Source organism: Poecilia reticulata, chromosome 21, assembly GCF_904066995.2.
Source record: "Poecilia reticulata chromosome 21, P_reticulata-male-v2, whole genome shotgun sequence".
NCBI lineage: Eukaryota > Metazoa > Chordata > Actinopteri > Cyprinodontiformes > Poeciliidae > Poecilia > Poecilia reticulata.
The window spans coordinates 22,738,713-22,764,274 of record NC_088850.1 but is presented as its reverse complement, the minus strand read 5'-3'; the positions used below and the strand labels follow the sequence as shown (position 1 = coordinate 22,764,274).

The 25,562-nt window shown below is 47.2% G+C and overlaps 1 protein-coding gene across 4 annotated transcripts in view; it reads left to right on the top strand.

Annotated features, from left to right (window-relative positions):
* Positions 1-25,562, top strand: part of tab2 (TGF-beta activated kinase 1 (MAP3K7) binding protein 2) — a 73,605-nt gene that overhangs the window by 39,453 nt on the left and 8,590 nt on the right. The window contains exons 2-7 of one of the 4 annotated variants that reach the window (XM_008398548.3): positions 1,246-1,438; positions 3,696-5,331; positions 9,540-9,700; positions 10,700-10,793; positions 11,243-11,338; positions 13,248-13,547. In XM_008398548.3, the coding sequence (XP_008396770.1) occupies positions 1,337-1,438; positions 3,696-5,331; positions 9,540-9,700; positions 10,700-10,793; positions 11,243-11,338; positions 13,248-13,312 (2,154 nt within the window). In that variant the 5' untranslated portion in view covers positions 1,246-1,336 and the 3' untranslated portion in view covers positions 13,313-13,547. Of the gene's footprint in view, positions 1-1,245; positions 1,439-3,695; positions 5,332-9,539; positions 9,701-10,699; positions 10,794-11,242; positions 11,339-13,247; positions 13,548-25,562 lie in introns of those variants that run through there. The other 3 variants (XM_008398547.3, XM_008398546.3, XM_008398550.3) reach the window with 3 other exon arrangements.

The following is a 25,562-nucleotide window of genomic DNA, read 5'->3' as shown; positions in this document are numbered from 1 at the left end:
GACTTGCCTGTTTTTCTGTATTAGCCAATACTAAACCTCAGATATTGGTATTGGAAATGAAAAAAGTGGATCGGTGCATCCCTAATTAGAAATTGTATTTTTACCGATTGTTTTTTTCTCTCTTCCAAATCTATTTTTTTTTTTTTTTAATTTTTTCCTCACTAGTCACAGTCTAGAGCAGGTCGAGGTGAAAATGGCCCAGTCTCGTTCTCCACAACAATCTCCTGGTGCATCACTAACAATTGTTTCCTTTGTGTCTCTGAAAATCCTTTCTAGTTATTGCTTCTGGATTTAGGCCTAGAAAAAGGATCAATGTAGTGATTATGGCTGTAGCTCTGATTCCTCCCCAGAGATTAAATGATTGAAATATGATGTAAATACATGTACTCCATGTATTTCGCGTACATGCTATTTGTTTTTACACATCTGTGGCAGACTGACATGAGCTGGCTGAATCATCAGCTTCTTTCTCTTTGCCGCTGGTCAGACGGCGTTGCTTTCTGAGCCGCTGCTGACCAGCAGCACACGGATCGGCTCACTACTAAGCTTCCTCTGGAGATAGGAGACTTTAGTGTCGCACATTTCACCCTTTCCCTGCCTGCACAGCCACAGCAGCATGGTCCTCCTCATTCCTGGTTTTCTGCTGAGTTTGCTCCTTTTCCGACTCGCTCATATATCGTGCGCGCTGCCTGCTTCAGATTTTCCTGCCCTGACCTTGATGGAAACCAATTGTTTTGCAGAGCAGCTTTATTGTTGAACTTGAAATCAAAAAAATATGTCCGTACCAGACTACTGTTCGTCCTTCTAGTTCCTTTAATAAGTAAATGATGATGTTAAGAGGAGTTGGAGCGGCTGGTTTCCTGTACAGTCAGTCAGAGGTGGTTTCCTCCCTCTGCTTCTCCTTTTTTAAAGAGCTTTGTGGGGAGGAGGCCCTCTGACATGAATGCAGCCTCTTCTCATCAAGACTCTCTGAAATCTTCTCTTATAAACTCCAAGACTTAATAAAATGGATGGATGGCCTCTTGGACAGACTCATGTAAAAACTCTTCAGCAGTTTGTTCATGCAAATGTTTCTTCAACTCCAACTGTAAACATACTGCAGCCGTGTGTGTGTGTGTGTGTGTGTGTGTGTGTGTGTGTGTGTGTGTGTGTGTGTGTGTGTGTGTGTGGGCACGCACATATATATATTTTTTTTTCTTACATTTTAAGTACCATTTGTTTTTTTTTCTTCTCTCTGTCTTGTAGTTGAGATGTCCAGGATGAGGGTGGGATTCTGCCACAGCTGATGCTCCAGTCTGCTGACCTGAACAAGCGGTCCTGACCTGGCAACATACGAATGGCCCAGGGAAACCAGCAGATTGATATTCAGGTTTTGCACGACCTGCGCCAGAAGTTCCCTGAAGTCCCTGAAGGTGTCGTCTCTCAGTGTGTTTTGGAGGTAAAGAGGCTTGAAATTACACATAATTAAAAAAATAAAATAAAACACAAAAGAAATTGATGAAGTTACAAAATGTATTGAAGTTAATAATGTATTACAAAATACTAATTAAACATATTGAATTTTATTTACTTAGATATTTATTGGATGGTAAAAACTGATGTTTGATTGGAAAGTTGTTTAGAAAAAATAACAGTATCCAAATATTAAACTTTGATAGTTATCTTGTCATCATATCGTTCAAAATGATCAAGTTGATCATTTTAAGACAGGGAAAGTTTCTTTTTTTAAATTTATTTTTGTAAAAAGATTCTGAAAAAGCAAGAAATATATTTGATGAGACAGATATTCCCCGTTGTGCCTAAGATGTTTAATTTCAACTTAAATTTGTCTGAAAATTTCACGCATTTTTAAAATAAAAATATCTCATATCTGTATCAACCACTTCTACCATTTATGAGTTATGGTTGTAGGTAGGGCTGTTGTAAACGATTATTTTAGTAATCGAGTAATCTATAGATTTTTCTTACGATTAATCGAGTAATCGGATAAAAACAATTATGAAATAAAATATTGGTAAATCTTCCATAACACCAGTGTTACTATCGGATATCAACATCAGTCTATTTTTTTCCACATTTGAGCTTCCCTACCAGTTACTTTTTTGTAGACCCGGGGGAGCAATACGGGATATTTACGGCTCCTCCGTTCAGAAACTCGTCTACCAGCCATGTTCCGCCTCCCGTTTGTTCAGACCGGGATGATATAAGTTTATTGTGCGGTTCGTCCGTAAAGCTGCTCTTACCCTGTAAGCATCAACCCTTAGCCGCCCGCCGTGTTCAGTCTCTCCGCTCACCTGTATAAATCCTCCTCAGCTTCTTCCCGCCGTTCAACCAGCAGCTCCGGAGCAGAAAGGCTGCCGGACTCCCGGCATCGCACCGGTCATTTTAAGGATGTTTATTGGTCCCACAAAAACGATGAAAACCCAGAATTATCACCAATCAGTAAAATCCCTGCGGGCCGAACTTGAAGATTGGACGTTATGCCGCTAACACGTAGCTTCCGTCAACAACTCAGAGGTGGAAGTCAGAGCTCCGCGCAACACAAATAATGTTCCGGCTGAAACACGGTGCGCTAAATGATAAAACATAAATTAACGAAGCTTCGAGGCAGGTCAATTTTCCTCGAGGAATTTTAATAATCGAGGTACTCGAATCACTCGAGGAATCGTTTCAGCCCTAGTTGTAGGTCACACAGAACCATTCTGAGGTTCAAAAATGTCCCCCGGGCCACACTTTTTACACTTCTGCCTTTAACTGATGTTCCTGTCTGCTCGTTTTTGTGTGTGTATGCCTGTTGGCTCATATTGGCTCATATTGATGCCATATAAGCCAACAGGCCGGAGAGCACAATATATCAAAGGACACAGATTATGCTGAATTATTTTTCAGTCATTATGGATTCCAGTAAATCAAGTGGTGTGTTGCAGGTCAGTTGTAAATTACATCACTAAACCATACATATCTTTACTGCTGAATGTCACGTAGAGGGAAGGCAGGATGGACTCCTGGGGGGAAATGGACGGGCCAAAGCTACAGATATAATCATGTTTTTTGTTTTTTTTTCCATATCAGGATTGATCTCCACTTGGTGCCTCGATTTTTGTTTTGTTTGGATTTAGAATAAAGCTGCACAATATCCCACCGATACTTGTAATTGCAATACTTGCTTAGAGTTGTGTAAAAGATTACCTATATTTTAATGACTATTTCTTGTCTGCATTATCACATTATGTCCCCACTCTATGAATGTGGCCTCTTCGCACGCCTCAAGGAGTTCTACATAATGAACTCTAGCATCTGTAACTAAAAACATCCATCAGAGTTACAGTGGCTGTTGGTCCACAAATTGACCTGACATATAATCTTTATGCAGAGTCAATACATGACGCCTGAAATATAACAACATGCCAGTTATTTAGAGGTGCGCTGATATTAATATTGCTGTTATGACCGATATTCACTGATATTATGGTTATTTCTCCACTCTTTTGAGACATGAAAAGAACAACCACCCTGCTGATTTTCTCTGCTTCAGTTAAACTCCCCACAATCCTTTGCTGCATCACTATCATTGTCACATGACCAACCTCCTCTCCTCTTCCAGAAACAAGCGATGAGATGGAAATAAATATTTTCAGTTACAATCGGCCCGTTACTTAACATCATATTTCTCACTTCTTCTCTCCTTCCTGCAGTGCAACAACAATCTGGACGCCTGTTGTAAATACTTGTCCCAGGTCAGTCCAGGCTACCTTTACAGTGACGCCAGCAGCCCCAGCTTCTCTGAGGACCCCAACTTGAAGCACATGACCCAGCTGAACCTGGGCCTGCAGTCTCAGAATGTGCATGTGGCCCCAGACCGGGACGGCCTGAGAATGAATGGCAGCCGGACCCTGGCCCACAGCATGAGCGACGGGCCCCTCCAGACAGGCCAGGCCCACAGCAGTGACTTTTTCCAGCACGAGCCGCAGTCCGCCCCGGTACAGGTCCCCTCCACCCTCAACGTCTTCAGCGTGATGGAGCCCACGCGTAAGGTGCAGCCCCCGCAGAACCTGGGGCTCTACACACTGGGAGCCAAAGGGCCGAGCGTGGGGCCACACCAGGCCCCCCGTTTCAACCCCATCACAGTAACGCTCGCCCCGAATGTTCAAACGGGCCGCAACACCCCCGCCTCTTTGCACATACACAGCGTGCCCCAGCAGGGCCTGGGCAGCCCTCAGGGCAACTCCATCTTCATTCGACCGTACGTCAGCCAGTCCGGTTCAGGTCGGCAGAGCCAGCAGCCGGGTGGCCGGGCCCAGTACAGTCCCACTTCCCAGCCCCAGCAGCAGATCTTCCAGATCCACCCATCACCCTCCCCCAGCCCGCGCCCTGCCCCCCAGCACCCCTCTTCGCACGCCTCAAGGACCTCTCACGTCTACATGCCCATCAGTTCCCCCACCAACCCACAGGCACCTGCCATTCCCCCCAGCAGCGGCGTGGCAGCATCCTCCAGCGTGTCCTCCTGCCCCCCATCCTCCTCCTCCTCCGCACTGCCCTCCTCCCTGTCTGCCGTCAGCCAGTACAACATCCAGAACATCTCCACCGGCCCCCGGAAGAACCAGATTGAGATCAAACTTGAATCTCCTCAGCGGAGTAGCTCCACCACCGCCACAACAGTGCTGCGGGCGAGCGGCGGGCCCTGGTCCTCCTCTTCTTCCTCCTCTGGCTGCCCATCCTCTTCCTCCTCTTCTACTGTCGCCAGCACCCCTCAGTCCATCGGAGGGCCTGGCTCCAGCCGCAACCAGCCCACTGTTTACTTCTCAACCAGCCCACCCACTGCTGCTAGTGCCCTCTCCGAGGAGGCCATGGTGGCCTCGCTGGGGTCCCGCTCCCAGCCCAAGTTTTACATCTCTGCCAGCGACGACAGCGGCAGCAGAAACCCTCCTACAGTCTACATCTCAGCTAACCCTCAGATTCAGGGACCCTCGGTGGCCAGGACCATGGGGGGCCAAGTGAGCATGGGCCCCGCCTACATTCACCACCATCCGCCTAAGAGTCGGCCCTCTGTGGGAGGCGGAGGCACAGCGTCTTCGCCTCGCGTGGTAGTGACTCAGCCCAACACCAAATATACCTTTAAAATCACTGTGTCTCCTAACAAACCTCCAGCCGTGTCCCCCGGGGTCGTGTCCCCGACCTTTGAGCCCAACAACCTCCTCAGCCTGCCGTCGGACCACCACTTTGTGGAGCCGGAGCCCCTGCATCTGTCCGATCCGCTGTCACCGCACAGAGAGCGGCCAAGTGAGCCGCGCAGACTCAGCATGGGTTCTGATGATGCAGCGTACACACAAGGTGAGCAACGCTCTGGCGCTGAGGTGGCTTTTTAGTCTCACTGCAGAAAAATGTTTGTGCCCTGGCTCAGTTCCTAGCTAAATAACCCTCATAAGTGTTCAAAATAATATGTTAGAACTGAGGAGCAAATTTTTCCAACATTAACTTCCTTTTTCAGATTGTCCTTCAATGTTTGAGCTGCTTCCTTTCCATGAGTTTTTTTTTTTGTTGTGCCTGGTACACATGGCAAGATTTTAAAGGGGTAGTATTATGTAAAAATGAAATTTTTTTACCTTTACGTCATGTTATAATGCAGTGGTTCTTAACCTTTTTTGAGGTACCGAACCCCCCAGTTTCATATGTGCGTTCACCGAACCCTTCTTATTCCTCCTTCTCCACTCCAACCCTCCCCACCCCGACACACAACATACTTTGTGGTATTCTGATTTAGTAATGTAATTATATTAGCTATTTTACCACCCCCACGCCACTAGAGGCAGTAGCAACCCCGAAAAGATGCGACTAAGGAGCAGATTTAGACTATAGAATTTGGTAAAAAGAGTGGAACTCCTTCAATCAGTGCTCCTCCTCCGCAGCTTTGATTGGCTAATCAATGTAACATGATCCTCTGCAGCAAGTGATGGCAAAACGGGGTGTCATCACGACTTTACACAACTGTGTCTTTACCTCCGCGGCAGAGGCTCCGCCGAACCCCTGAGACTGACTCATCAAACCCCTGGGGTTCGATCGAACCCAGGTTAAGAACCACTGTTATAATGTAATTCCCTCATCAAAAACATACCGTTTTTGCATGTTTGAGAAATCTTAGTTTCCCATGGCAACCAATCAGCTTTGCAAAAACACGTGGGTGAACTTGGCTCCACCTTTGAGGGGCAGCTCCTCCTCAGAGCTGTTGTTTCCAAGCTTTTGCCTCACAGAACACCCCACCGCTTCGACTCCCCCTCTCAGCTCCTTCAGACTAGCCAGCATCAATTGGCAAACACCTGGTGGAACCACTAAGCTCATAAAAGGAGCTACTTCGCAGTGCAACGCTGGTAAAAACGTTAATAGAGGAGCCACCTTGTGATGACGTCCTGAAGACGAAGTTTCAGAAAGAGCTGGCGTTTTTAGAGACAGAGGGCCAATTTCAAAGCCTTACATTATGAAGTCAAATTTCTTTTAAGACCTATTTGTATATTTGCCATTTTTATAACAGCTGAGGGTAACATGGTTCCTTTACTGTGCCGTAGAATGCCACTATATTCCTGGAAAATACTTAATAACCAACTTCCACCACAGTTTTTTTTTATTTTCAACATTAAATCATCTCTGAAGGAGATGATGCAGCTCAGCAGAGCGCTCACTCTGCAGCAGCAGACCATACGATAACAGCTGGCTCCTCCCGTATAGTTTAATAGATTACTATGTATGTTTTATTTAAGTGTGCACTAATTTAAACATCCAGAATAAAACGAGTGTAAAACATGACCACCAGCAACAGCAGACCACACTGTCTGTATTGGTTTACCAACCTGTTAGGGTACTGTTAGGGTAGTTCTCAAACTACCCTATGGTACTGTTGGTTTAAACCAGTATTTATCAACTTTGGTCCTCATCGCCCCCCTGCTCTTCATGTTTTAGATGTGCCTCTATTCCAGAACAGCTGATTCAAATGATTGCATGACCATCAAGTACTGCAGAAGCCTGTTAATCACCCAGAGATACAATTCAGGTGTGTGGCAGAAGGGAAATACCTAAAACATGCAGGACAGGGGGGCAGTGAGGATCAGGGTTGAAAAACACTGGTTTAAACGATCTTTTACTGTTGAGGTTGAAAGTTTTTTTTGTTTTTTTTTAAAGATTTTAATTATATTGCCATTGCTTGTACTTTTTTTTTAATGCTCCCTAAGTGCTTTCCAACTCTCCTTAAATGCCTGCCCCGAAGCTTAAGTTGCTAAAAGGTATATAGTGTATAATCAGAAAAGTGTCTTATGAAAACATAGACTTTAAAAGTATTTCTTGAGTGGTACAGTGTATACTTGCTGTCAATTCTGTGGTGGAGACATGTTCTCCATGGCCGTTTCCACACAGCAGATGAAAGCCAAGGTGGCTCTCTAAGTAAGACCTGATGACTGTAGTATGAATCCTCCACAGTAAATGCTCTGTTTGCCCCCATCAGCCCCTAACTACAGATCCTGGAGTGAGTCAAACATGTGGCAGCACACTGCTCTTTCCTTTTTTGGACTTTTGACTGTATCATGTGTGAGTCACTGGCTTTGGCTTTTGCTCTATGGCGACTACCACACTTAACACTTCATGTGCGTTTGTATCAAAACCTGGAATATTGATTGGTGGCGTTACGCCTGGCTGAGTCCCATTTAAAGCCACCTGATACGGACACACCTGTCACCACATAACGGTTAATTAAACACTAATGTTTTTACCACCAGTTACCAAGATCATATCGCTCTTTGTTTGGCAGCAGAATATCATTTTTGGTGTTGCGCAACGCTTTTTCCTGATATGCAAGTGAAAACCTGTTTGAAATGTAACCTCCCTGTTAAACTGGTTCAGTTTGGAAAAACAAATTGTTCCGATTGCCTTTTCTGCTTTTTCTTTGAACATCTTTTGGAGTTTTTTATGGGGGAGGGGAGGTTTCTAAATCTATTTTCTGAACATAGCTTGACATTAAATCAAGCTGACAGAGTTGGAAATTGCTAGAATTTGATTAACTTGTTAGGATAAATATTCTGTAGGCTAATATTGTAACAACCCACCACCACAAACTCCTAAAATCATCATAGCAACAATTCAAATCTAAAGCTGCATCAGATTTTTAACAAGTACGTACATCTACAGATGAAGTAGCCATTTCCAAAGGGAGGCATTTCTCAGGAGGCACAGCTGATTGGACGAACAAACTGAAGTGCAACACGATCATCATAGGGTTTTCTCAAGGATCACACCTGATTGGACAAAATTAATGCCATCGTTTGACTTTTTCTGCCCCCATAATATGGCTAGCTTACTTCTCTGGTATCAGACTTTAATTTATTTATTTGGTTTCACGACCTAGCTGTTGTAACCGAGGGTATCAGAAGACTTTTGAGCTCTTAGGTATAATAACAGGAGGCAGATTGTGTTAGCTGGTCTGACATTAGCGCCATATCCAAACCTGCTTCTCCTCAAAACAAAATCATTTTGGTTCCTGAAATAATGTGAAACTGACATCAGTGGTTTCAACAAATAATGAAGTAAAACATAATGTTAGACTGTCCCAGAGATGAAGGGTCCTTGTTCTATAATTTGTTCAACTTTTTGAAGTGGGCACTGATTTCTGTCTGTTTTTTGTAAGATTTCTGCTGCTGGATCTTGCCAATCAGTGTTTGCGCTGTAGAAATGCCCACTTTGAGTCTGCAAAGAACCTCACCCCTACCCCCTCCCACTTTTAACAGCAAAATTCTTTCTTACAGCAGGAGTTAAAAGATCCTTAAATATAGCGTTCAAAATTAGCTTAATCTGAGATAACAACAAACTCCTGACTAGACTGGACTGTTGATGTTAACAATTAATGTCATCAATGTCAAAATTCATTGTCGATGCTTTTTATACTTTCATTTGTTTTAGTTTTGTTTGTTTTTTGGGGGAGGTTACAGAAGTTCCCACAGTTTCCTTCCTGCTGTTTGTAGGGAGTCACCTCCATGCAGACGTGTCTGTCCCTTTAATTCAGACAGTCATAAACACTGTTACCACTGGATCAAAGATATTAACTTTGAGTCATTTTAAAGACCAAATTCACTCCAAGCCAAAAGTGTTATGGAGCTCTTAGTTTGACTGACTGCTTTGTACTGCTGGTAAGATGCTTACTGATTCTAACCACTCAATACAACCCCACATTTTACACCTGGTTTCTCATCCTTAAGGAGACTGTGGGATCGCTGTATCTATGAACAGACACAGCAATTCCTTTGAAATTTGGGAGGTGTAGAAGAACCCTGAATAGATACTGGTACAGCTGTGGTTTTTAGAACAATCACTACAGAACTATTTAACTACGATGGTTCATGTTCAAGGCCGACATCTTCTTACCACAGAGTTCTTTTAACAAAACACTCTTAATGAGGCTTTATCCACATGTTTCTGTTTTGTTTCTTCATGTTTGAGAAAGCAGGACAGTTGCTGCAGTTGCTGCCTCTGATAAAACATGTTGTTCTTCTCTCTTCTTTCAGCTCTGTTGGTTCATCAGAAAGCTCGAATGGAGAGACTGTGGCATGAGTTGGAATTGAAGAAGAAGAAGTTGGAGAAGCTAAAAGAAGAAGTGAATGAAATGGAGAATGACCTGACCAGAAGAAGGCTGCAGAGATCCAACTCTGCCTCCCAAATTCCTTCTGTAAGATGACAGAGATGGTGTTTACTACTTTGCTTTGGTTTGACCTCTTCACGTTTAGATGGCACTAAGCCAGATTTCTTTGTGTGAAGTTTTATTCCAGTATTATCTGGATAAATATGTTGGAATATTCTGTCATTTCTTCTTTCTCTTCTTCCTACCTCATATCTTTTCTTCCTTCCTCCCTACATATATCGTTTCCCTCCTTCCATGTCCACGTTCCTTGTATCCTAACTCCTGTCCATCCATTCAATTGTTGGATTTTGTAGAAATCCTTCTTTAAAATTCTTCCCTTTATTAGAAATATCATTCATAAAAGTTATAGACTTCTAATATTTTTTAATGTGCAGATATTCAAAAGATATATATTTAGGATTTAAAATAATAATAAAAAATAAGCTTTGTAAATATGTTCAACCTAGAACTCCTCAAGTTTGAATAAGTGATTCAGACATTTTCTCAGCTAAGTAGAAAAGCGTGGGCTGACTCAAAATTTTTATACGGTTTATCCCTCCAACAGAACACTGGAGATGCAACAACTAGGTTTATCACAAGTCACATCTCTATCTTTACGTTTACCAATATTATCGTGTTCCTGTTATGCAACCCTCCACCACATGCTGTTTAAACAGTAGAGATAAAATACTAGTTTACATTCTCAAACAAATTTCTCTGTCAGAACATATGAAACCACATAGGTCAGTTTTTATATGACATCTCTGTATCCATGGTGATGACAGCATCTGTTTAGGTCCATATAAAATAGTACTGATAGACTTGATAGGCCACACAATTTACATCAGGTAACACATGAACTTCACAGTTCACGTGCGACACATCTAAGCACAGGCATTATTTATCACTTTATGCTCCATCTTTAGATTAAGCGAATAAAATCTTAGCTGAGTTGTTGGAGTTATAGAAAGCTCTGGGTAGTTTGAGTTTGCCTGGGACGTTGAGATATTGGTTTAGGTTTGAGATTCTTTCTCTGTGTTCCTTCAGATCGATGAAATGAAGAATCTGCGATGCAAAAACAGAACGCTGCAGATTGACATCGACTGCCTCAGCAAAGAAATTGATCTCCTTCAAACAAATGGTATGTATCCACTTCTGTCTGCTGCATAACACTCCGGATGTTCTGCTCAATGAATATAAATATACATTTTTGTCTTTAAAGTGAGTTTTTGGCCTGTTTGTTGTTCATAAAACAGTAAGTTATTAGAGATAGCAATGCAGCAGCAGCCGGCTCGTGTGTTCTTTGCACTCAGCACTATTAGCTACCAGCTCTTCCTGAATTGCATCCTGCTGCTGCTGGGTAACGAGAGATTTACAGCCCCCCCTCAGGCTGAGCCGCTGCAGGGCCAGTAGCTTCCACATGTCAAGGAAGGATGTTGAGTCTCGCTCTCTCATAAATGTTTTATTGATGACGTCTGTTTGAACACAAAGAGCCTCCAATACAAAGCAAATCAAAACTGATCTTAAAGTTTTGATACGGCACTGATACGCCAACGTTGTTGCTTCCATTCTGTCTCCATCTGTGTGCAGGACCACACTTAAATCCAAGTGTAATCCATAATTTTTATGACAACATTGGATTCCTTGGTCCTGTCCCACCCAAACCCAAAGGTACTTCATCTGTCGGTAAGGCCATTCCTGGATGCATTCTCTTCATTGCTGGCATCTTGCTGCAACTGCTTCTGTTTGCATGAACTCCCTCGATTTTTCAGCAAAAGTCATATTTATGTGTGCTCATATCTAGGCCTGTCATAAATAACAAATTTTTCTGGACGAAAAATTGTCCCAGACGTTATTGCGATAAACAGTATTATTGCTGTTTTGAGACCGTATAATGCTGATGGTGTAATAATGCAAGAACACATTCTCAAAGATCAATAAACTTTAAATTCTAATGAACATTTAACACTGAAACTGGAACACATTTTAAATAAACAAAATGAATTATGAAGTCTCTTTAAACAAAATTGTCCATAAAAAGGCTTGGTTGAGAATAAGACCGCACTGATTGCAGTTTGGTAATTGGCAATCGTCCAAAAAAATCTATAAAAAAAACCGTGATCTACAGTTTCCGATGATGGCCAATACCAATTTGTTTGCCTGAAATGTTGCTAAATTTTGTAAGAAAGTTGCTGCGTTGGCAACAATGGGGTGACTATTGTTAACTACAAACATGCAGACATGACCTGGTGGGCCAGTTAGTCAAACCTCTCTAAAGGCAGAGCAGAAGAGGACAGCAGTTGATTTTTAGACGTTGGCTGAGGTAGATAAAGTCAGGGGATAAGATCGGCTTCACACGCAAGTATCGGTCGATCACCAATCTCTCAAAATTAAGGAAATCGCCACCAATAAATCGGTGCACCCCTACCTGAGACCAAAGCACCTGACTGAACTTTTATGATCCAGTTTTTGATAGAAAGAAATTAGAAAAACAATAAATCATGCAAATAGAAATTATTGAGCTCGTTTTAATTTATCATGCAATTAATTGCTTTATTGCTTATTGTGACAGGCCTACTAATATCTGTTTTTTATCATTCATTATTTGCTTGTACAGTGCTTTACTGAAGAATTTGCACCCCTTATGTTTTGTTATTGACATCTTATGTGATAGACTAACTAATAAGCTCAGGACTCTGAAGTAGGATGAACATTGTCCATAGTTTTCAGCATCATTTACTAATAAAAAATCTTAGAGCTGTATCTTATTCAGACCCCTGTATTTTAATACCCCCATTTTTTATTTCATAAAATAAATTTAAGCTTTATTTAAGGTTGAATAAAAATAAATTTGGTGCAACCATTTTTCTTAGGAAGTGACATAATTAGAGAACAAAAAGTAACATAAAGACCAAGAAGACGGCACACAAGAAGATTAAAGCAACTGAGTTGGAACACAACCTTCTTCTGAACATGGAGACAGACGGACTAACGGCATAACAAACCCTGAATAGAAGGCAGTGTTGTACAGTCGGACAGCGGCCGGAAGGAAAGACCTGCGGTATCTTTCCTTCACATACTTTGGGTGCCGCAGCTGGGCACTAGAGGAGCTGCTTAGTGCTGTCAGAGAGTGGTGCATGGGGTGGGACAGGTACTCCAGCAAGCTCAGTCCTCATTCTCCTGTCTGCCACCACCTCCACCGGGTCGACATGACATCCCAGGACAGAGTTGGATTTCCTGAGGATCTTGTTCAGTCTCTTCCTGTCAGCAGTGGAGATGCTGCAGCCCCAACAAACCAACTCCGTAAAAGATGGCTGATGCCATCGAAGAAGATCCTGAGAAGTGCAGGACTCAGGTCCCGCACGTCGAAGGACCTGAGTCTCCTCAGGAGATGTAGTCTGCTCAGTCCTTTCTTGTAGAGGGCAGCTGTGTGGTCAGTCCAGTCGAACTTGTTGTTAAGGTGAACACCCAGGTACTTGTAGGACCTCATGATCTCAATGTCCATTCCCTGAATGTTCACTGGCACAGAAGGAGAGTGTTTGGACCTGCAGAAGTCCACCACGAGTTCTTTTGTTTTTCCTTTGTTGATCTGCAGACAGTTCATCTGGCACCATTCCACAAAGTTCAGTTCTCTGTACTCCCCATCATCTCCATCCTTGATGAGGCCGACGACAGCAGAGAGCTTCTGCAGGTGACAGCTGGCAGAGCTGTACTGGACGTCAGCAGTGTAGAGGGTGAAGAGGAAGGGGGCAAGGACTGTTCCTTGTGGAGCCCCCATGCTGCAGACAACCATGTCTAACCGACAGCCCTGGGTCTTCACATACTGTGGTCGTTTTGTGAGGTAGTCCAGTATCCAGGTGATGAGGTGATGGTCCAGACCCGTGTAGTCCAGCTTGTCCTTGTCGAGGAATCTGGTATGGGTATGTGAGATCTGTCCAGGTATACGCAGAAAAATGGAATAAAGGCCTGAGAAATAACAGTATATCGAATAATGATTAAATGATGATTATAAGTGATAAGTGATTATAAAGTGACAATACACAGGCCAATGAAGAAGTGTCTGTAATGTATGGTCAAAACATGTATTCTGTATTTCTGATTAAGTAAATGTTATAATAATGTATACTCTGTACTCCTAATCAGTTGATGTTCTGTACTTATAATCAAGTGAATGATAATAGTTTATATTATGAAAGGCTGGAGGTTATACTTTTGAGTCAACTAACAAATAACATGATTATATAAAATCAGCATGTATTATTAAAACCATGGATACTGTGGTAGGGGAAAAGAATACTTCTCACTGAGCAAAAGGCGAGGGGTGAGTCACCAAATGGGGAAGGAAAGCAAGGGTGCGGCAGAATTGGAAACAGATGGTCGACGGAAAAAGGGAACTGCCCCGATGAAGCGAGTAGGTAGGGATGAGTCATTGGAAACTTGAGAAAGAGCCCGGTGCTTTCCACCGGCAGCCCTGCCTTGCATGATCTCAGGCAATGACATAATGCGATGGGCGGGTTCCATGGAAACACAGGGCATAAATACTAATGTACGGGACAGAACGAGCGTTCTTCGTCGGCAGCGCAGAAGCGGAATCATCAGAGGGAGCTGACTAAAGACCGGCAGAGGATTACACCGAGGGACCAAGGGAAACTTATTCCACGACTTCACGCTGCCTAGAAGGGACGAGTTCCACCAGCCAACACCCCTGGTTCCAGATCCGACCGAATCTTCTGCCTCTACCCAACGTTCTCAACCCCGGCGCGGCTGACTTGGAGAAGAGACGGAGGTCCTTTAAAGACAAGGAGTCTGCATGTTCAATGGAAAGCGTGAGCCTTCTCTCCGCTTCTCTTCCGTAAAGAGGACTTTGCTCCGGCTGGACAAAGACTCTGACCAAGGACCTCAAAAGATTACAGCTGCCGAGACCAATGACCATCGGGTATGAGTTAACCAGCTTCTCCCAAAGCCTCGCTCAGTGAATTTAGTGAAACAGGTTAGGAATGAGAACAAGGAAAGAGGTGATAAATCCTATTTGATTTCATTATATTTTTGCTTCTTTTATAACTCTTGGAAATTAATTTGTTGTTATATGCCCCTGCTGAAGCTTGCTTAATAAACTTGTAATTCTAAAATTCTAATGAGGATTGTGAACAGTGAGTTTAATTGTGTCAGTCTTAATTATTGTTGGTTCTCCTAAATATAGTAAAACAACATACATGATGCTAGAGACAGGGTGGCTTTGTGTTTTCCTCTGGTGAGTGTTAAAATAATGACCTTGGGACTTAACTCTAAGTCACTAAATTTAATCTAGCCGTTAACAAGTGCCGTTATTTTAGGAAAGGAGCTACCGTTAACAGGAGTGGTTGTAGGGGTTATGTCACTGTGAGGGCTACTCAGCGGATTGCCCCTCAACTGTAAAAGGTCATAACTTCTGGATCGAAGGTAGTCAGAGCTAGACGAGTCCTTTCCGACCCCAGTTTAAACAGATAATTCTCCACAAACTATCGCTAGGGTAAGACCCGAGTTTCTGGGGGTTTTCCGGACCTGTTAGACAGAGAACTGGGCAGTAGTGAGTCCAAAGAGTTGTGAGGAGTGGGCGGGACTTACTATTGGGTAGTAACAGACATGGCGTCCCTGGGTGGGCCCCACCCTAATGAGTAGGAGGGCCCTACTTTAACCAAGTCGGTAAAAACAGACGAGAGGGTCTGAATAGCTCACTTGGGAGACCAGCTCTTAGGAAATAGAGTTGGGAGCGACTGATGAGGCTTATCAGTCGCGACCCTTGCAGTAACTGTACAGCGTGCAGGCGAGGGAAAAGCTTCCACTGAGGATGAACAATTGCATCTGGAAGGGAAGCCAGTAGCCAACCTAGCCTAGACCCATCCCTGCTCTGAGGTACCCTGAGAGGCTTTGGGGGATAGGCGACTCGGAGACAAAGACAACCATGGATGCTGCAACCGAAGCATCAGGGCTCCCACCAACATCGGACATGGAGCTGGAAACCAGCCCCGACAGAACCGAGAGGGAAGAACGACTTCGCCTCTCCCAAAGTGGGTTACGGCAACTTCCAGTGAGGCTGATACTGCTGGGCGACGGGTACAACACCTGGACGACACCAAATCAGCAGATGCTCTGCGAGGCCCATCTTGCTGGAAACCCAAATGGATCACGAATCCTGATGGAAGTGACATTGGAGAATCAACAGATCTACTTATGCCCCAAGCTCCAGGACAATCACCGGCTGATGATCGCCCGGTGCCCGGTGAAAATCGTCAAAAGGACGGAAGTTAAAGAATGGCTGGAGTGGTTCGCCGACCTCCTGGAAGAGTGGCCTGACGGCCAACTACGGATACTGGACAGCCCGTCAAAAAGGTACGACGGCATAGTAAAGCTGGCGACGTTGGCTGCCGGTGTGGATGGGATCCTGGTGGACTATTTGGCCCGACAAACGCCCCGCTACACCGAGTGCACAGAAGTCTTGGAGAAAATTGGATTATACAAAAAAAAGAGAAAAGAGTACCAAAACCGGGACCTTGTGGACTCGGAGGTGGCCGAACCTCCGTCTCGGCAGGATAGCCGAAACCCGTCGCCCCAGCCGGAACGGCCCCTGATAGACCTAACAAAGGACGACGACGAAGAACTTCAGGACACACACCCTGGGCCGTCAGACCAGGGAGCCCCTAGTGGATCACAGGTCTGGACTCCGGCCAAGGAGCAGTGGGATAAAGTGATAAAGGAATGGTCCCTCTGGAGTGAACCGGGGAACAAGCCCCTGCCTAAGGCCCACAGCACGGAGAGAAAGGCACCAGCTTCTCCGCCGCCGCCATCGGGAAACAGCTCGGACGACGAGGAAAGCGACAAGGACAAAAAAGGGACTTATAGCCCCAAGAAAAGGACTCAGAAATCAAACACCCGGAGGAGGCCTCGAGAACTGCCTCCGCTGCCAGCTGACACAATCAACATCAGAGTACAGTCTGGGCTCAAGGTGTATCAACTCATCGGAGAACCTTGGGAGATTGAAGGCGACGGGTTGATCGTATTCACGGATAAGAAGTACAAAGTCCACAACCGAAAGTTCAGGTCGGAACTCAACCTCCAGGCGGGGGACGGGTACAGGAAGGATCTACACCGGCTGAGAACTGCGGACAGTAAAATGACGGATAGGGAAGTAGTCACATTGAATGGCTACAACCTGACCTATGGGGAGATTATCCTGGTCCCTATCGACGCTTACAAGAAGGGAGATAACCTCGAAGATTATCGGAAAAAGATGTGGCACGGCCTGGAGCGAGGCCTTATAACCGCCCACAACCGACGGATGAAAAGGGTTGTAGTGAGCGTGCAAGGACTAAGGTCACCGGATCTGCGGGGAGACACCGCTCAATCGGTCGCGGAGAGAGGGGTGGTGTCCATAGCTTCAGCTAATGGCCACTTCTTCACTATTCGTGAGGTGGTGGTAGTAGTTGACCCCTACCTACACCAACTTCAGACCGAGCAAGGCGTGCGGAAGGCTGCAGAGACGGAGAGGCAGTACCGCGCCGAACGCCAACCTCCAGAAACCAACGACCATCCCCAGGGGATCCCGAGGAGCGACCCCCCGGATGATACTCCGGTTGGACCAGCTAAAGTCATCAAGACGGCGAAAGTGAGATTGAGAGCATATCCAGTCGAACCGGCAGACAGGGCAGCAGAATACATCCGGAGGCTCTCGATTGAACCGGAAGACGAAGGACAACAAAACCATGATGTGGACAAGCTAAAGAAGGGACCGCAGGTGGACGTTGAAGACGGATTTACAAAACCGGCAAAGATCCAGCCGTTGAATGCCCCCTGGAATACACCCCTTCGACAGTCGCAGTTTAGCGACATCAGCGACCCAGAAGAGGAGCAAGGGCAGCAGGAGGGCGAGGACCGTGCGGAGGAGGGGGAAGAAAGCGAGCATGAGAGCGCTTTTTCCGACCCAAGACTCCCCCTGGTTAACTACAAACCACTCCGAACGGGCCAGCATCGAGGAAAGAAGAATGAAGTAGAGGTGTATGACATCGAAAGAACCTCCGAAAGACTGGCGAGAGACGTAACCTGGGGCCCGGTTCAAGCCAAAGATGGGAGACGGGCGTATGTACCGGAGGTCGGCCAAACCGACTATCAGGTACCACCAGAATGGTCCAGCCGCCTGGAAGACCGAGTTACCCTCGGGGTCGAGGCGACCGTGGGAGAGTGGGCCAATATTCTGATGGCGCCCTCCCGTCCCACGCTGGCGGCGTACAATTCCCTGACTTCCAACTTCAGGATGAACTACATTGGAATCATGCACGATGTAATGCTGAGGCGTCTAAAGAAAGCCGCCTTCAAACATTCCCGAGAGACTCAGCAAAGGCTGGACGAGGTGTCCGCCGACGAGGAAGATTCACCAGAAGCCTCAGCAGGGCCATCGCCACGGAGCCCTGTGGCTCCCGGGAGGGAGCCTACTCCACCGGTTGCCACTGGTGCCGGCCAGGATGCCTATGCTGAGCTCAAGAACCTCAGACTGGTGATCAGAAGAAAGAATGGGAACGAAAGTAATGAGGAATATTTGAAGGACGTCTGGCCAACAGTATTGTCTACCACCACCCATGAGGGGGCCAAGAAGCTATGGCTGACTAGTGTGACTGCGGATCCGATGGTTGGATCAGAATCCGCCCAGAGTAACTACGAGCGGTTGGTGCTGGAGGATGCGGATGACGAAGAATCTCAAGTGAAAAGAGCCAGGGGGCGGCTCGACAAAGGGAGTCGGTTGGAACCCCTCTGGCACACACTCAAGCACACCATCCCCCCAGCAAAGTATGTGAAAGTGCTGCGTGACGTGACAAGAGGCCGAAGGGGAGAAATAGCGTTTGTAAAGATGCCGATTAGAGGCACCACAATCGCCCAGATGGATGTGGCCGTGAAAGGATTCGACCTGGAGCAGCAGTACTACGAGGAAAAAAGGAAAAAGGAGGCGAGTCAGCCAGTGAAACCGGCCAACAAAACCAATGTAAGGCCACCATCCAACTCCCAAGGAAGACCATCACCCAGCTTCCAAGGAGGACCATCACCCAGCTTCCAAGGAGGACCATCACCCAGTTACCAAGGCAGGCCACCGCCCAACTTCCATAACAGGACGTTTCAGCCAAGACCACAAGGACCGCAAGGGAGACCAAGCGGCCAGCCAGCACCCCACGCCAGCCGAGAGGAGGCCCCTACCTCTCGGATGAGGAATACAGAAAATTAAGCCCTGAGCAGAAAACGGCTCTCCGCGTTGCCCGTGAGAATGGGACCGGAGGGCCGCCACAGTAATGACGTCCAGGTCGCGGGTCACGCTAGAGAATGCCTACTGGGAGGGGACGAGATCTACGCGAGAGTGGAAGGAGTACCCTACCTAGTGGACACCGGAGCAGAGGTGTCGATGACCCGCAAAGACCTAAAAACAACAGGACACCTAAAAGTTCAATTTGCCAACGGAAAATAGAAAAAATGCCGTATGGAACCTGGAAAGGAGTGGTATGGATCAAAGGTCCATACAACCTCCTCACCGTCAGAGACTTGGAAGAAATAAGTAAGAAAAAGTGCAATTATCGTGCTCTCGAACGACGGTTGACAAGTCTAAAAGCCAGACTGGTGAAAGTCGGCCCGACACAGACGGGACCAGAAGCGCAAGGCTGGTACAAACCAGTGGATATACCAGCAGTAACGGAGCAGAAAATCGAAGAGAGCGACTTCTCCCCGGCTGGGAGAGAGAAGTTGCTTAAAATCATCGCCTCGGCAGAGGTGGCCAGATTCAAGAACGACTGCGGAGATTTGGGCCAGAGGTTCGTGCACCAGATTGAAGGTGGGGTGCACCCCCCTGTGCGGCAATACCCCTGAATCCAGGAGCAGTCGAGGAAATGGACAAAATAGTGAAGTAGCTGAGTTCCCTGGGAATCATCAGAGAGGAACTCAACCCAATCACAAATAGCCCCATTCAGGCGGTGAAGAAACCGGAGTGGGAAGGAGGGGGCAGGAGGCCAGTGATCAACTTTAAGGCTCTGAATCGGAGGACAGTGGCGAACAGAGCCAGCCTAATCAACCCACAAGGCACCCTTAAGACGCTACGGGTCAAGAAATTCAAGTCCTGCATCGATCTGGCTAATGGATTTTTCTCTCTCCGCCTCGCGAGACAGTCCCAGGGTAAGACAGCATTTACCCACAAAGGCAAGAGCTATGTTTGGCAGAGATTACCCCAAGGCTATAAAAATTCACCGAACGTTTTTCAGTCAGCCGTGATGGAAGTACTGGGAGACGTGGGGGCAACTGTGTACATAGATGATGTTTTTATTGCCGATGACACCGAAGAAGAACACTTGGTGAGGTTACGGACTGTAATCGAGAACCTCACCAAGGCAGGCCTAAAACTGAACCTCAAGAAGTGCCAGTTCGGACAATTCCAAGTGAATTACTTGGGGTTCCAAGTCACGTCAGACTTGGGACTCTCGGACGGGTACAGGGACAAGTTGATGGACATTCGGCCCCCACAGTCAGAGAACGATCTGCAGAAGATATTGGGACTATGTAACTATGTCAGGGACCACGTACCCAACTACCAGAAGTATGCCAGACCATTGTACAACTGCCTGAGGAAGAAGGAGGAGGACGAAGACGCAGGGCAGAAGCAATGGGTTTGGACGGCAGCAAACCAACAAGATCTGGAGGAATTAAGAAAAGCAATCCAAGCTGCCGTGAGACTGGAACCGAGGAGTTTGTCAGCACGAATGGTGGCAGAAATCAGCTGTGAAAACGACGACGCTATGATCAAAGTGAGTAACGAGAACGGAGGCCTGGTTACTCTGTGGAGCTATACCCTGACTTCTGTTGAGAAAAAGTACCCACAAGAAGAGAAAGAACTAGCGGTACTGGCTCGATACTGGAGTGTGCTAAAAGACCTGGCACAAGGGCAACCGATCAAAGTCATCACACAGAGCCAGGTCCACAAGTACCTACGCAAAGGCACCGTCGAAAGTACTAAAGCAACAAACACACGATGGGGAAGATGGGAAGACATCTTGCTGGACCCAGAGCTTGAAATCGGGCCAGCACAGCCCCCAAACAAGAGACGACCGCAAGAGGCGCCTGAGACATCGGAGCAGCCAGAGTGGACACTCTACACCGATGGATCAAAGAAAGGGTCGGACCACGTGGCCTACTGGGGGTTCATCCTGAAACAAGACGGTACAGAGAGGTACAGACAGAAAGGGAAAGCCCCCGGCAGCGCCCAAGTCGGAGAAGTCACAGCAGTGTTGGAAGGATTACTGGAGTTGGCCAAAAGAAAAATCAAGAGCGCCAGGTTAGTGACGGACAGTTACTACTGTGCTCAGGCCCTGAGAGAGGACCTAGCCATTTGGGAAGAAAATGGTTTTGAAACAGCTAAGGGCAAGCCGGTGGCCCATAGAGACTTATGGAAGAAGATTGCCGAGTTAAAGATGCAACTGGAGCTCCAAGTGGAGCACCAACGAGCCCACACGCATGAGGGAGCTCATTGGCGTGGAAATGATGAAGTGGACTGTTATGTCCAACAGAGAAAAATTGTCTTTGTCGGAGCCGAGAAGTGGGACACTACTCCCAGAGGACGGGAGGTCCCAGAAGAATACGTGGATGAGGTCGTGCGGAGCGTGCATGAAGCCCTTGGACATGCAGGCGTACGGCCTACCCGTAAGGAGCTGGATGAGTATGAGCTTTGGATCCCAGTGAAACAAGTCCAACGCGTGCTACGGGGCTGTGAAGTATGTGGACAATACAACGCAGGCCGCCGAGGGCAGCGGTTGGAAGGATTGACCATCAAGAGCACGATCCCCTGGGGCTCAGTCTGCATGGATGTAGCAGGCCCCCTGGGAATAACGGGAAGAAAAGGTGAGAAGTACCTTTTAGTGCTGGTGGACTCAATGTCGGGATTTGTAACTGTAAAAGCAGCCAGGAAGGCTAATGGCAACAGTGTTGTCGGCATGCTGGAGCAAGTGTGCAGCGTCCTGGGAATCCCAAAGGAGCTACGTACGGACAATGGGACTCATTTCCGTAACGCGCAGGTTGACCAATGGTGCCAGAAGTTTGGCGTGATAAGAGTTTATTCACCCCCTTACACCCCTCAAGCCAACGGGGTGGTAGAACGGACCATTGGATTAGTCAAAGGCTGGATAGCTAAGAATGCTAACGACAGCAGCTGGAGCACCGTGGCTGTGGAAATAGGGCGGGCCCTGAATGACAGGAACAGAGTCGACAGGCCCGCCCCATCCATGGAACTCAACCAACGACCGTTTGCCACGAAGGAAACGGGGCGGGGCTCCGGCGATAAAAAGGAGAAGCTGACGCCCAAAGTGCCATTCAGAGTGGGACAGCGGGTGTGGATCAAAGCAAGAGAACAACCTGTGAACGCAGCAGTGAAACCTAAGTTTGAAACAACAGACACCGTCAAGCAAGTACTGGACAGGAATACGGTACTGCTAGAGAAACGGGGGATCCAAGGAGTTGAACAGCTCAAGCCAGTTCCTGACTAGAGAGAAATAGAAGCCGGTGAAATGGCCAGTGCATCATGTATCGTTCCACCCTATCTCGGACTGGCCACCGTGAAGGGGTGGTTGTAATTAGGAGAACAACTTCAGGGATCTGGGCAGGACGAGCCCTGAAGAAATTGGATTGGGCCAAAAATGGAGTCCTGTCAAACGAACCTGAAATGCTGAAGTGGAGTAGCACCAAAGACCGTTGCCCAGTATGTCTAACAGTCCTCCAGCTCCCCCTCACCTGGGAAGGACCGGGCCGCGAAAAACCCTGGCGGCAGGAGTCAACGGCGGACGGGCTGCGAAGCCTCCCCGTCTCCCCGGTTTCGGTTATAAGCATTACGTTTTGCGGAAATTGCCGAATAGGATACCTGCCACGAACCCTGGTGATAAATCAATGGGGATGGCGAGAAGAAGAACCAAAAAGATGCCTCTGCCAGTGGGACGGAGAAAAACTGATCTACTGTGCGACCTGCGAGGAACAAATCCGCAGGGACGAGGTGACAGCAGCGGGACAGGCTGATGGCTGGCAGGTGAGAAGATACTACAGCTCCCTAAGATTCTTCCAACCTTGCGTGGGGGCCCAACCCACTTATGGGAGCCCCATACCCTCAGTATATTGGCCTCCAGGACCTTCAGCTCCCCCTAACACCCCAGAGGGACCCTCGGTCAGAGAAGACTGGATCTGGAGAAAAGCAGAAGGGCCGCATGACTTTCTTTGGGAGTCTGTCCACGCCGCATGGCCCTATGATCCTGCGCGAGCAGGCCTGTCCTTCCCGCCAGTGAACACCTCATATTCCCCAGTCATTTTCCGAGTGCTGCGGCCTCAGACAGGCCCCAATTCTGTAGAAGAATTAAGTTGGCTCCCGGATGACACCTTAGCACAAGCAGTGAACGGAGGCTGGACGGGCCCCTGGGAACTGACTACCTGGGCACATCTGATTTTGGAAACCATCAATGACTGCACCATCCCGATAGTGGATTTGCCGGACGTGCCAAGAGAGGGTGAGATACGCACGTCGGATCTGTACTATTGCACCACTGAGCTGGATGGGTGGGGCAGCAACGCAGCAAGACCCAAGGAGAAGTCGACCCTGTTCCGTGTAACAGCAGAATACAACTTTCGGGACGGAGTCCTGCAGGTCCCAGGAGGCGTGGCTCATAGAGTGAAGACGCCCTCTGATCCTGACACTACCCGTTCGGTTCAACTGTCAGTGCAAATGCTCACCATCCCATATAAAGGAGTCTATTCAGTGGGAGCAACGATCACCGTGGTCTCGGACGACCAAGTCTACCCCACTGTGTCCTGTGCTGAGCCAGAGAAGCCAAGAAGAAGACTCGGAGGCGGCGCTTGGCGGTCGCTCTCCTCCACTTTTGCACGAAGGAAGAAAAATTAAAACTGATGGATACACCGGCAGAAGGGGGTCAGGTCGTCAAGTCTACAAATCAGCGGAAAGATAAATATCAAAATGGGAAGAAGTATTTTATAAGCAAATTATTTAAAGTGGAACAGAAGTCTGGTCCGGACTCTCGGACAAAGGACCCTTTTTGAAACTCCCGAATGGTTCCATCTTGTTGGACACACCTCGAGAGGACTTTACCGAGTCCTACCCGCTCTCGGAGGCCTATTTCTTAACCACCTCGTCTATATTCGCCCCACAAAGCTACGAGAGGTAAAGGAAGTACGGGGCAGTGAGCAGGCAGCGCCACGGCCGTGGGATGTCTCATATTTCTCCCTCCCTGCAGAGTTCCCGATTTGGAAAGGAAAAATGTCTCCAGAGGCCATCGATCACACAGGGAGTACGCCGACCTACCAACGACGACTCCCGTGGATTTTAATACAGTAAATCTGCCATTGGGGGGAAAAGAAATACAGGTGCGATGGGGACCCCATTATCTGGAACCACTGCAAGGTCTGTACTGCGAGATATCAGTGAATGGCGTGATCATTTGGACTACGTCACCAGGTATGGCCAGAACTGCGGTGAAAATGGAAGCAAACCCAGAAGATTTCATTTTCAATAATACCCGACTCCCACTAAAATTGGAGCTAGACCGAGTTTATCCCAACCCGCCACACCTGAAGATTTATACTCCACCACCATGGGGATACCGCACACGAATGACATTACGTGGGCAATCGTTGTGTACGTATGTTACAATGCCAGTCCCGCTAGGCTACAAGCATGAGGCCTGGCAGGATCAGGCACTAAGAGAGGCACGATCCAAGGCCCATTTCCCCGGCCAGATAGTTGGAGAGTATTTCTGTGGAGGTGGGTGTGGAGGGGGTTGGAACCTAAATTGCCCTACCCCTCTCCAATATATAACTCGCTGCTACAAGGACGAGCCACCAGACGTGCAGCTACAACCGCAAGACGTCAGCGACGCCCTAGAGCCTTAACAAAGATCGGTACCGCACATGATACGACAGATCCCAGACTACCACTGACCTACGCTTTGAAGAACCCAAAATGGAAGACACCCGCTTAAGACGAGTGGGACAAGAGCGAGTTTACTGGATGACCTTACGGATTCGGATACCACCACAGACGACGAACCAGACACCCCTGAACGACCCTTGCTACGGAAAACGACTACGAGAAAGAAAATACCACTTTGTATTAAAGCTTTGCTTACGCTTTTGGCTCTACTAGTTACTGCTACTATTCTCATCGCCATCCTGTACTTCATAGGAGTTGGGCCATGGCACCTTACGCATACAAAGGTTACCTATGGTCGCTCCAAGTACTTCACTTTCAATTGTTGGAATACCAGTACCACCTCTATTTTTGTGCCATGGGACAACGAGTCTTCTGTTCAGAACCAAAGTCAATTATTCAAGAAGGAAAACGGAAAGAAATATGTGGAAAGCAGAGCTTATAATCTAAATGACTCCATGATTGATGACCTCCTAAACCGTACCTGGGAGGTTTACAGCTACAGTTTCCTCAAAGAAGGAGTAATTTGCTGGGTGAGGATCATGCATCAGAAAGAGCGACAGACGGCCCGATGCAACTGGATCCATCCAGACCACGGCATGCCAGAATGGCATTGCAACAGAGCCTGCCGACCCCTAGCGCTGGCACCGTCCCAAGGATACTGGGACACCGAGGTGATTTATTCAGCCCCACATAGGTCCTCAGGCTGCAGGACTTGGCTCCCACGTAGGGAGTTTTGGGGAGATTATCATCTGAATTGTGAAGAAGACGAAATTGACACCGAGACCCTGTATCAAAACCGCACTGCTAGTAACAGCACTAGGATACGACCGACGGGGCAACCAGAACGGCACGTCTGGGAGAACATCACAGCCTTCCTGATTAAACAAGGATCCAGACGGTTCATGTTTCAGAGTGACCAGCAAGAATGTT